The 13,220-nt window shown below is 44.9% G+C and overlaps 1 protein-coding gene across 2 annotated transcripts in view; it reads right to left on the bottom strand.

Annotated features, from left to right (window-relative positions):
- Nucleotides 1–13,220, bottom strand: part of grk4 (G protein-coupled receptor kinase 4) — a 158,337-nt gene that overhangs the window by 13,797 nt on the left and 131,320 nt on the right. For both annotated transcript variants that reach the window (XM_084318031.1, XM_084318030.1), the window contains exons 10-12: nucleotides 6,024–6,061; nucleotides 5,393–5,482; nucleotides 1,242–1,450 (exon numbers count right to left, since the gene is read on the bottom strand). In XM_084318031.1, coding sequence (XP_084174157.1) covers nucleotides 1,242–1,450; nucleotides 5,393–5,482; nucleotides 6,024–6,061 — 337 coding nt within the window. The remainder of the gene's footprint in view (nucleotides 1–1,241; nucleotides 1,451–5,392; nucleotides 5,483–6,023; nucleotides 6,062–13,220) is intronic.

The raw sequence follows: 13,220 nt of genomic DNA, 5'->3' as shown, positions 1-13,220 counted from the left end.
CATTTGGTTATCACTAGCTTCCACAAGTAGGTCTGTTGTCCGTCACCCAAATGGTGGTGGTGGCAGCTTACACAACCAACGTATAAGAAGCATTTTGTACAAAAGTATTCTGTACTTCTGTATGACAACTATTAAAGAAACTTGAAACTTGAAACTATTGATACTATCTAACCGTCTCTCCCACTCGCTCTCTCCCTCCCTCACCCTCCTATAGAGGTCCACATTGTTTACAGTTCAACATAGGCTTTAAAAACGGACTTCCACTCCCTCGCTATCTCTCTGCTTTTCTCTTCCCCACTTTTTCGGTTTGATAACATTACTCTACTTGTCTATTTTTGTCCATGGTCTCTCGGTCTCTCTCTCCCTCTCCCCCTCCCTTCCCCCTCTCCTTGGGGAGTCTTTGACTCCACTGAACTCGAGGTCAGAATGTTCCAACACGTCACACAAATTAAAGTCCCCCTCCCCCTCTGCTTGGAACCGAGGCAGCACAGCGGTTCCTCTCGGAGAGAATAGTGGTATTGTGGAAGAGAGAGAGAGAGAGGGCACAGGGGGGTGGGAGCGAGGCTCGATCTCTCAGGGCTTGTAGATGAATTAATTTGATATGCTCTGAAAGAGCATCTTAGTCCAGGGCTTAAAAACTGCAGTTGTGGTGTAGTAGATCAATCAGTTTGGATAACCAGAGATAACCAGAGTTCCTCTCCGAACAGCATCTGCACAAAACGATGATGAAAAGTTCTCAATAGTAAAGATACATCAATGGATAAACTCAGTGTGAACATTAAACTTCCTAAATTACAATTTTACACCAAATGACGTGCACGCACACAAAGTAACATCAAACCCGTTTGTCTGCAGACAGCAAACCTCACCTTATTAAATTCTCTCTCAATTCCTCCAATGTTTCCTCTACCCTGGTTGCCTCCAAGTATCTCTCTTTGTATTTCTCCGTCTCTATATCCCTACTCACCTGTCTACAGATGTCCTTGGACTCCTCTGAGAACTTGTCGGAGTACTCCTCCTGGTCCTCCCTGCTCACCTGTCTACAGATGTCCTTGGACTCCTCTGAGAACTTGTCGGAGTACTCCGCCTGGTCCTCCCTGCTCACCTGTCTACAGATGTCCTTGGACTCCTGAGAACTTGTCGGAGTACTCCTCCTGGTCCTCCCTGCTCACCTGTCTACAGATGTCCTTGGACTCCTCTGAGAACTTGTCGGAGTACTCCTCCTGGTCCTCCCTGCTCACCTGTCTACAGATGTCCTTGGACTCCTCGGAGAACTTGTCGGAGTACTCCTCCTGGTCCTCACGCACCCGTCTGTCCACCTCCTCCCGCTTGACACGTTCCTTGCGCTTGCGGAAGGGCGACTGGCCCTGGATCATCTCGAAGACCAGGCAGCCCAGCCCCCACCAGTCTGGACTGAAGGTGTAGCTCTCGTTCTGGATCACCTCCGGAGCTGGGAGGGGCGAGGATGGAGGAAGAAGAGTTGAGGGAGAAAAGAGAGGTTAGTTCTGGCTGGAGGACTGCCAGGGGAGCTTCCCTCTGGAACTAAGGGAGGGGGGGGAAGAGAGAGAGAGCGAGAGAGAGAGCGAGAGCGAGAGATGAAATAGGGAGATGAGAAGACTCACACAGAGGGGAATCCGTAGGTGATATTAATGTGTAACTTTCTGTCGTGTGGCAGTGAAAGGGTTAAGACGGTCATCACTGGGCACCGTCGGCTAGCTGTCTACCAAATGTTGTTACATGGAAGTATGCTTGTTAGGTGTTGTCAAATGCCTGTGGGCTGCCACTAGGGGGCAGAGCGGCTAACCGTGAGTGAAGGAATTACTGAATTAAGTAATGAATGACTGGCTGACATCAGTGAGTGAGTTTGAGTTAGTGACATTGCCAGTCATAGACATGCTTTGCAACAAAAATTAATAAAAGGATGAAAAATAGAGAGGAGGGATAAGATGTGGTTAGTATGTTTAGTAGTGTTCATGTCTTAATTATGTGGTGTTAGGGTCTCCAGCGACCCGTTTCAAGGTTATAATATGTAATAACTACCATGTAGTTGATTTTATTAGAACAAGGCTTTATGATATCCTCCACAACACATATATAAGCACAGCAAAACTATGTTTCACCATTTTGAAAATTCTGAAGGTATCTGCAGAAAAAAAAGGTACGACTGTGGTGTTAGGGTCATTCTTGACCCGACAAGGTAAAACTATACTATAAAAATACTAAATATAAATAAATAAAATAATAATAAATATACGAACTTTTTTCAGAAGTTATATTCTAATATTGTTCTATTATAGTCAGAAAACATTATTATCTATGGGTTTCACATTTAGTATGATTGAACAACCTCATTTTCATCTTAAAAATAAGGGACATGAAGTGTTTCTGGGGCCATAAAATCAAATTACAATGGGATGATATGGTTATGAATGCATATAATGTTAGTTAGGATGTAGTATTAACTATATTGAGTGATACTCCTTTCTTTTTAGTGGTCAGGACTGAGTTAGACCCCGGGTCAACATTGACCCGCTAACAACGGTCAGTGGTGCCAATACCTAACACAACATGAGGGTTAAGTGAGTTAGTCAGTATGTTTAGTAGTGTCCATTGTTAAGTTCACTTCTACTGTGGCCATTACGGTAATCTGGATAAAGGTGAATGGGCACTGTTGTTGCGCGTCACTGGTTTTGGACTGGAGGAAGGCTGTGGCCACTACGCTGTGGAGCGTGAAATAAACATGAATGAAAGATAACGGTTGTCTTATTTGCGACTTAACATGGTAGCAGAGGATGTCGGCCTCTAACGTTAACTACAGGCAGCCGCCTGGACTGGACGAAAAGACGTCTTTTGAGAAGTGGAAGAATGAAGTGGAGATGTGGAGTCGGGTGACGGATTTAGCCAAGAAGAAACAAGCGTTGGCTGTTGCTCTATCGTTGACGGGTAGAGCGAGGGATACTGCGTTGGAAATACCTGTCGATGATCTGAATAAGGATGATGGAATGGTAACTTTGATTCGGGAACTTGACAGTGTGTTTTTGAGAGAAGAGAAGGACCGGGCTTACGAAGCCTATTCGGAGTTTGATCAGATTTCGCGAGGAGACGGCGTCTCTATGGTGGACTATATTGTTGATTTTGAACAGAAGTACAACCGGATCAAGAAGTTCGATATGGTTCTACCTGACGCTGTTTTGGCATTCAAACTACTGGATACAGCGGGCCTCGACATCAAAGACAAACAACTGGCGTTGACTGCCTGTGGTAAGCACACCTTTGTTGATATGAAGTCAGGACTGAAACGTATATTTGGAGAAAAAAACGGAGAAAAGGGCAGGAGGCATTACTGTGAAGCAAGATGCAGCTTTTTACACAGATCAGAGACGAGAGCAGCAGAGGCGGGAGCAGCCGCGATCTCAAAGTGGACAAGTTAGAGGACCATTCGCAGGCACTAATCCGCTTGATAAATTTGGAAGACGAACGAAGTGTGGGATTTGTCAGAGCACATTCCACTGGGTGAAAGATTGCCCAAACAAGAAAGAATATGTAAAAGTGACGGAAGAAAATGAAGAGCCAGATGAGTGTAATATAACACTTATTTCTAAGGAATCAGATGCAGCAATATTCATGGTTGAGGCTCTGGGAACGGCCGTCATTGATACAGCATGTACACGGACTGTATGTGGTGAAAAATGGCTGGATAACTATGTTGGGGGACTAAATGAGAAACAAGTCAAAATGTTGGTTAGCACAGAGAGTAGCAAACCTTTTAAGTTTGGGGATGGGCGAGTTGTGCATTCTACAAAAAAGGTCAAGATACCAGCCAAGATAGGAGAAACAAAATGTTATATTGAAACAGAGGTAGTCTCATCTGACATTCCTTTACTGCTCAGTAAAACTTCGCTAAAGAGAGCAGGAGCTGTGTTGAACCTGGAAAACGATACAGCTATAATGTTTCAGAAACCAGTAGCTCTAGAGTTGACTTCATCTGGACACTACTGTCTGAACATACTGGATAAGGAGTCCCCGAGTGAAGCATATGAGAATGTGGTCCTGGCCATCACAGATAATATGACCAGTGTGGAAAAACACAAAGCTTTACTTAAACTTCACAAGCAATTTGGACATGCATCAGTTGATAGGCTAAAGAAGCTGCTGACAAATGCTGGAAACACGGATGATGAATGCACTGCTATTCTAGGGGAAATAGTAGGAAAATGTGAGATATGTCTCAAGTACAGCAAGGCTAAGCCCAAGCCTGCTGTTGGTCTGCCCATGGCCTCCAGGTACAACGAGACTGTGGCAGTTGATCTACATGAGCTAGAACCAAATGTGTGGTACCTACACATTATCGATCACTTCACTCGCTTTAGTGCAGGTAGCATCGTGACCTCAAAGAAGCCAAGTGTGATAGTGAACAATTTTGTGCATTCCTGGATCAGTGTCCATGGTCCACCTGAGCGTCTCTTCACTGACAACGGTGGAGAGTTCAATAATGAGGAAATAAGAGACATGGCGGAGAACTTCAACATCGAGATCAAGACGACTGCTGGCTACAGTCCATGGAGCAATGGTTTGCTGGAACGCCACAACCAATCCCTTACAGAGATACTACTGAAGGTAAAACTTGACAAAGGACTTGACTGGAAAACGGCTCTTGATTGGGCACTCATGGCAAAGAACACAATGCAGAACGTGCATGGCTACAGTCCACATCAGCTGGTGTTTGGACAGAACCCGAACCTTCCCTCTGTGTTTGTTGACCAGCCACCTGCTTTGGAGGGAACTACAATGAGCGCATGGGTTGGAAAGCACATAACAGCATTACATGCAGCAAGGAAAGCTTTTACGGAGGCAGAATGCTCAGAGAGAATCAGACGAGCTCTTCGAAAACAGCTTCGTCCAACAGATGAGAAGTATGAAACAGGAGACAAAGTGTTCTACAAAAGGACAGACTGTGTTGAATGGAAAGGCCCTGGGGTTGTGATAGGGCAAGATGGGGTGGTGATTTTTGTACGTCATGGTGGGACATATGTCAGGGTTCATCAATCTAGGCTGCGAAAAGTGCACCATGGGGAAAGTAATACTGTGGGCAATGTCGATGTATCTGTTAGTGATAATAATGTGCCTGTTACTGACAATGATATGAATAGTAACAGTGAGGACATGCCCGTTACTGATGGTGACATGAATAATGACGCAGCAGGTGTAGCAAACCAGGATATAGATAACCCTAATGCGATCAATCAAGACGATTATCACCAGACCGGCATAGAGGTGAAAACCGGTATAAAGGTAAAAGTCGGTCAGACAATCAGCTTTGTGGATAATGTAACAGGTGTTTCTCACACAGCTAAAGTGATGGGACGAGCAGGAAAGGCTACAGGAACTTTACCCATGTATCCCACGGTGCCAACTCTCCCTCGTATCGTCTCTCCGTCAGGAATCTGGACAGCGAGGCCCAGATCTGAGATCCGGATATGACCTGGACCAGAACCACGTATAAATTAGGAATGGCAACAGGTTTTTCCCCAAAGGAATACAACTATAGCTGCTAACACAAAGGCTAGTGTTTCATATGGTGGGCTAGTTGGTGATTTGTCAGCCTTACTGCATAGCCATAGATTGACAGACTTGATAACAGTGAGAATGTTGGTGCTACTAGATAATTACACAGGTTCCAAAACAATTCAACAAAACAAAGTCTCGATGAAAAGAAGAAGTTATAAACGAGGCCAACTGATTTCAAAGAAAGATCCAACTGAGATGCATGTGTTCAAAGTGAAACGGTGAGGAAGGAAAAACGTTTTAACACTCTGATTATCATCAGTTCCAAAGTTCTTTCATCACTTTGAGCACATTATAATACATATTTTTTTCCTTCTCCTTTGCATCAGTTTCTCCTCTTTTAGATAGACTAGTTCAAAGGAAGTGTGTGGAGAAAGTAAAAAAAGGATTGCACCCTAGCTCTTGTGTAAAGTTGATGGATTGGGTGGAGAGCTAGAGAGCAGGAAGCGGAAACTTACCACGGTCGTCCAGAAGGATGTTTTCAGGCTTCAGATCCCTGCAGACGAGGGAACAGATACACAGACTGGTATTAGGCATCTGTAGCTTTGACCTGGCATGTATGCAAATGTAGCCTTTATTATCAGAAAGGTATGACAGTGGAGAGTGGAGAGCAGGATAAATATCTCACCGGCTATGTTTTTCTGTACTGTGTATTCTGGCTTTTGTTCATTTCTTTATGGTCTACGTGTGTAATTTATGTTCATCTTGTATCATATTAGTTTCAACAAACATGGATGAATCAACGTCGTTAATGGTGACACACTGAACTGACTTCCTCTTTTACATTATTTATTTACTGCACATGCAGCCTGGTAACCAATTACTGATTGAGGACTGCAAATGTAACATCCTCATATAAGCACTTTAGTAACCTGTTATTAGGACCAACTGAGCTCCATTTCAAATTAAACAACCTCATATAAACACCTTAGTAACCTATTAGAACCAACTGAGCTCCATTCCAAATGAAACAACCTCATATAAACACCTTAGTAACCTGTTATTAGGACCGACTGAGCTCCATTCCAAATGAAACAACCCCATATATAAGCGCTTCAGTAATACTGTCGGTCTCAGCTGGGTTGAATAATTCTATCCTATCTGGCCTATAGCCTTTTGAAAATCTGTTCCAACAGGATAATTTTAGCCCGATACAGCCCTATGTAAACATGTCATCACATCAGAAAAGCTGGATGTGTGCATTTCATCCACACCCTAGATGGCAATGTGGCAATTAAGGTAAAGCTTCCTGCGCAAACTACTGTGACCCTCCCATGCACACATGGCAGCGCTGCCGTCATGCACGTGTTTATACTACTGTTAGACTACCACTGTGTCAAAGAGGAGGGAGAAATAGCTGTATGTGACAAAAAGCAAGAGTAAATAAAACGGTATACCAATTATACCCTCTTTACACCGCTAACCTGGAATGATGACATAGCAGACTCAGATAGACTCAGGAGGGGAATAATCAGGGTCAACTTCCACATGAGTTCTTTATCAGTATTTTATGATCAATTCTTTTTAAACTCCATGGGATTCAGTGCATCTCCTGCAACTATGCATCTCATGGGACAACATGAGAAGTATGAATTAGTCAAGTTACTAAAGTATGATCTGATGAGTAAAAAAGGGGTGGGATTAAATAAGTGTATACTTCTTCCCACTCCTTTTCAAATATGTAATACAAATAAATTAAGAACATTTAGTTTGACTTTTGTGTTTTTTGTTTCGTTTTTTTATACATTTACATTTACATTTACATTTAGTCATTTAGCTGACGCTTTTATCCAAAGCGACTTACAAGTTCTGTGCGACAAGACAGCAAGAAGGGTATAACTATATCAGCTGAGTAACAATGTTCATCAAAGTGTTGCGTGTTACAGTGTAGGTTAGTTTATTAGGACAAGTGCATGACAGTAAGGTTAGTCGGGGTTAGATTTTTTTATTTTTTTTTTATCATTTCAGATAATGGTTGAAGAAGTGAGTCTTTAGTCGACGGCGAAAGATTGGACGGGATTCGGCTGTCCTAACTGGGATGGGTAGTTCATTCCACCATTGTGGGGCAAGGACTGAGAATAGGCGGCTTCTCTTTGATGACCCTCCGGGAGCTTGGATAGGAGTAGATCTGAGGCGGCCAGAAGATGCAGAGCGTAGGGGTCTTGAGGGTGTGTAGTTAGAGACCATTGACCGGAGGTAGGCTGGAGCGGTTCCCTTTGCCGCACGGTATGCTAGGTCGAGGGCCTTGAAGCGGTTACGTGCAGCAATGGGGAGCCAGTGCAGGTCCCTAAGAAGTGGGGTGACATGGGCCGACTTCGGTAGGTTTGAGATCAGGCGGGCCGCTGCGTTTTGAATGAGTTGAAGAGGCTTGGTGGCAGTGGCCGGGAGGCCAGCGAGCAGTGCGTTGCAGTAGTCGAGGCGGGAGATGACTGTTGATTGGACGAGGAGTTGGGTGGCTTCTTTTGTCAGGAAGGGGCGTATCCTTCTGACGTTGCTCAGGAGGAATCTGCAGGTTCTGGTTGTCGCTGCGATGTGAGCAGAGAAGTTCAACTGGTCGTCGAGGACAACACCAAGGTTCTTGGCGGTCGGCGACGCGGTCACAGCTGCATTCTCGACTGTGATGGAGAGGTCGGTCAGGGGGGAGGATTTGGCCGGCAGGTGGAGCAATTCTGTTTTGCTTAGGTTCAGTTTGAGGTGGTTGGTCGTCATCCAGGCGGAGATGTCGGACAGACAGGCCGAGATCCGCTCAGAGACGTGGATATCTGAGGGAGGGAAGGAGAGGAAGAGTTGAGTATCATCGGCATAACAATGATATGAGAAGCCATGAGACGTGATAATGTTACCCAGTGATTTAGTGTAGAGGGAGAAGAGAAGGGGTCCTAGGACCGAGCCCTGGGGGACACCCGTCCGGAGGGGGCGGGTGGCCGACAGAGTCCCTCTCCATGACACTTGGTAGGAGCGGTCATTGAGGTATGATGTCAGCCATGTCAGCGCAGATCCAGCCACTCCCATTCCTGCGAGGGCCGCGAGGAGGATCTGATGGTTGACTGTGTCGAAGGCTGCAGATAGATCTAGGAGAATCAGGACAGAGGAGAGGCCTTTCGCTTTTGCTAAGTGAAGTGCCTCTGTGACCGCAATGAGGGCCGTTTCTGTGGAGTGGCCAGTCCGGAAGCCAGACTGATTGGGGTCTAGGAGGTCATTCTGTAAGAGATAAGCAGTAAGTTGGTTGGATACAGCACGTTCAAGTGTTTTAGAAAGGAAGGAGAGAAGAGAGACAGGACGATAGTTGGCTATGACGGTGGGGTTCAGGGTTGGTTTTTTTATGAGGGGCGTGACTCTGGCTTGTTTTAGGGAGGTGGGGACCACCCCCGAGTTGAGTGAGGAGTTGATGGTTGCAGTTAGGAATGGGAGGATGTCCGGTGCTATGGTCTGGAGGAGTGGGGAGGGTAGCTGGTCCAGCTGGCATGTAGTCGGGCGGTTCGACGTTTACCAGTGTAATGGGAGAGAAAGATGACAGAGTGAAGGATGAGGTTCTCGATTCAGCGTTTGGAATGGGTGGGGGTTGGGAGAAGGAGCTGCGGATGTTCTCCACTTTTTCCTCAAAGAAGATCGCAAAGTCTTCGGCAGAAAAAGATGAGGGAGGAGGAGGTGGGGGGGGAGTGAGGAGGGAGGACATGGTAGCATGCAGTTTGCGAAGATTCTTGGCAGAGGCCTCGATCCTATGGTGAAAGAAAGAAGCTTTGGCATTAGTAATGGTTTTGGAGAATGTTAACAAGAGGTTGTGATATGTGTCGATGTCAGCAGTGAGGCGTGACTTTATATACTTCCTCTCAGCCGCTCTCAGGACCTGTCTTTGTTCTCTTATAGACATTTATTATTTGAATGGCTTAAGGTTGTACTTGTTTGTTTGTTTGTTTGCTGTTGCATATTTGAAATAAACTTCAATCAATCAATAGTTGCCACCGTGGCGTTCATTCCAGCAGTGGTCATTGGTCATAAAACGGGTCAGACCTGGCTTATTTTAACCCTCCGTTTATCCAGCTTGACCTCTTATTGCAGAAATCAAGTAACAACTTGCTGATGAACAGGCATGAATGGAAGTGGATACCTACCACTAGCTTAATAAAACTCAAGAGATTGGTGTTTTTGGCCAACAGCTAGTCCACTTCCCTTCATTTGTGCTAAGCTAGGCTAGCTTGCAGCCGGATAGCTTTCTACTGAACACACGGAGAGGAAATTGATATATATCTTCTTGTCCAACTCTGGAGAAAACAATTAGCGCATTTCCCATAATGTTGCTGTGTTGCCGTTTAGATTATTACACACTAGAGCAGGGCTCTACGCTAACCTTTTTCCCAAGGAGATTTGATTTGATTTTTATTTAGTACATACAATTTATACAAAAACAAGGGGTACAAGGATAACATGTGAAAGTCTGTCGACTTGTTTCCAACATGGTCCCAAGAAGAATACAATAAATCACAAAGAAAGAGTTAAGAAGATAAGATAGATACAACAAGTAGATAAAATAGACAACACAATTTTCTGAAAGAGCCTCATTACAGCATGTCATGTTCCTGTTCTTCAAGAGTGGTGGCCAAGCACCCACTGCAACCAGTGGTGCGTTATTGAAATCAACTGGAATTGCACGCACCTAATGGTGCCACGTGCACGCGCGCTCCCGGCGCGCGCGCGCTCCCGCGAATGCCCATAAATGTCCCCTTGCTTGAGCAGCAGACTACAGACAGTTCCTAATTGCTTCTACGAATGGAATGTAACACATGTCATTCACAAAAAGTTAGGTGTGAATGTATCTGAGAACGTATTTAACACACCCGACGACCGGCGCTATTGATATGCAAATAGCGAGTACTTATGTGGGCTTGCACGGAGTGCAACCCCGTCCCATGAACAACGCATGCCTGACTGCAACCTATTGTTGCAGATGTCGCTTCACACCCCTCTTGAAGACCGCAATAGTGGGGGAGTTTTGGATGGCCCTGGGCAGAGAGTTCCACAGCCGGCAGGCTGTAGACAGAAAGCCATTCTGTGAATAGGAACCCTTTCTAGGCTCATAAACTGAGAGCTGTCAAGACCGCAACTGTCGTCCGTGGACCTGGCCACGCAGGACAATGCGAGAGCATAAATAACTGGGGGCAGATCCATTTAACATTTTATACATATGTCCCAGTTTCAGAAAGGAGACCCTCTGCTCCACAGGGAGCCATCCCACCTCATTGAAGTGACATGGCTCAATATGGGTTCGAGGTGGCAGATTTAGGACCAATCGTATAGTCTTATTTTGGCTGGTTTGTAGCCTGTGTTTACTTTCCACTGTAACACCACTATACCAGTACGTACATGCATAATCATATTGGCTGAGGATCATAAAGTTGGCAAGCAATTTCATAGTTTCCTGTGATAAGAACCTCTTTTTTCTGTGCAAAAATGTCACCCTTGATTGATTGAAAACTTTATTAACAGATTGCAGAATGGGTACAATACAGTACAGCTCAATACACACAATTGTTAAGGGGATGCAGACCAGAGAAAGACTTTCGTCTTGTTTACATCAGGGTCCCCCATTTTCAATTCATCAGGACATATATGACATACATGACATACAGATAGACAGTACTGCTACATCTATACATTTATGACATACCAGATTTGCAAATACAGTACTGTTTGTGATACAAAAAGAGTCCAGAAAAGGGAGTATATACATTTGACGTAAAAACTGTACATTGGAGGAGGTTGGGTGGGGGGGGGGGGGGGGGGAACGCTGTACAACTGTACAAGCAAAACTGTACATTGGAATATTGACAACCATACTAGGAATCTGGGTTTAACATGATTTGTGGAGCTCCCTCTGGTGTTGTGATCGTGGTATTCACTGACCTTTGGGAAGTATTTTGACATGTACATGGGTACCTTGGTCGTATAGTGTATCTTGTAGACCAGGCCCATTGCAAGTTGCTGTACTCTGTCGTCTACTCTAAGCCATCCTAAGTTGTCAAAGTGGGCAGGGGTGAGGTGGGTTCTAGGAGTAAGGTCAAGCAGTAGTCTGACCAGTTTGTTTTGAGATGTTTGTAATTTTGTTTTTAGCGCCTTTGAGGTGCTTTGGTACCATGAGGTGCAAGCATAGTCGTAGTACCCTTGAATGAGTGCTCCTGCAAGAGTCTTCAGGGTATTCTTGTTTACCAGAAAGGAGATCCGGTACAAGAATCGAGTTCGTTGGTTGACTTTTTTTATTACATTGGATGCCATTTTGTCACAGGAAAGATTAGCCTCTAGGATGGAACCCAGGTAGGTAATTTCATCTTTCCTTGTGACAATATTGTCACCCACTGTAACTGAGAAGCAGTCGGTCTTGCTGAGTTTGTTATTTGAGCCGAAGAGAATGGACTCTGTTTTCTGTCATTCGCTTTAATCAATCAATTAGCTGTGCTTCTTGGAGCCAGGAACACTGCCTACCTAATGTGCTGTCCAGTTTGTAAAAGCCTTTAGTCTTGGCTGTGGGGGAGCCAGGCAGGGAAGGTACCAATTCATTTTTAAATGTAGTGTGTTGCTACACCCACAAAGGGAAGAAAGAGGTGCTAGGAAATAAATTATTAAAATTACGATTTAGACTAGTTTCGAACGAAGAACGTTCAAGGAAGTTGTACACAATTGTTGAAAGATACATAATAATAGGCGGCTGGGTGGCGTAGTGGAGATTGAGCTCGTCACCAATGCAAGAGACTCCGGTCTCGACTCCCCGAGTCAGCGTTGCCTGCGGCTTGGGCCAGTCGTCATACTATCTCAATTGGCAGAGGTAGCGGGTGGAAAGTCGATGGGTGGGGATTGGACGTTGTGGACAGCGACTCCTACAGGTCGGTTGGGTGACGCCTGTACAGCAGAGACAGGAAGTATCGGGGGCAGCGTGAGCCTCCCACACGTTACTCCTCGCCACTGAGAGTCCGCGCTGTCTGGTGAAAAGATGCGACAGGCTGCAAGGCTTCTATCCTCACTACAGCCGACCAGTGGGAGGCATAGTCTAGCAACGTCCAAGACAGGGGAGGGGAGAATTTAAGGGGAGAATTGGCGATACGAAATTGGGATGGGAGAAAAAATTTAAAATAAGGAGAAAAAGTGGATAAAAAATATAAATATATACTTTAACTATGATGATGTATAAATACAATCCACAGCATGTTTAGTTTTCGAGCAATTTGAAGTTGAACAATAGCCTTCTGTCATGGGGCTATCCCATGACCTATAAGTAGGCCACACACACACCACTCTTCTATTTATAATAACATCTCACCGGCATAGAATTGTGGATAGTTGTGTATGGTTAATCCGATTGTAATTATTACCCCTAACATTCTTGATTTAGCCCTGGTCCCCACATGTGGTCATGCTAGCCAAATATTTAGCTTAGGCCTTTGTCCTTGTTTCTATCTTACATGTATGCTGGTAAAGCCCAAGCAGATACATAAAAGACAAACACATTCTGTTGAATAAAATCCTTGTCAAATCTCTGGCTGCCTAAACAGAACTGGGAGAGTACAGAGGGGGGGAGGGGGGGTCATAATGAGAAGGGAATAGACTTTGAAAGTGCCCTAAACACTGTTTAGTGATTTGTGATGATAGGTCGGTATGGAATGATG

This window comes from Notolepis coatsorum (assembly GCF_963971535.1).
Source record: "Notolepis coatsorum genome assembly, chromosome: 7".
In the NCBI taxonomy this organism is placed as follows: Eukaryota; Metazoa; Chordata; class Actinopteri; order Aulopiformes; family Paralepididae; genus Notolepis; species Notolepis coatsorum.
This window is presented reverse-complemented; position numbering and strand designations above follow the sequence as displayed.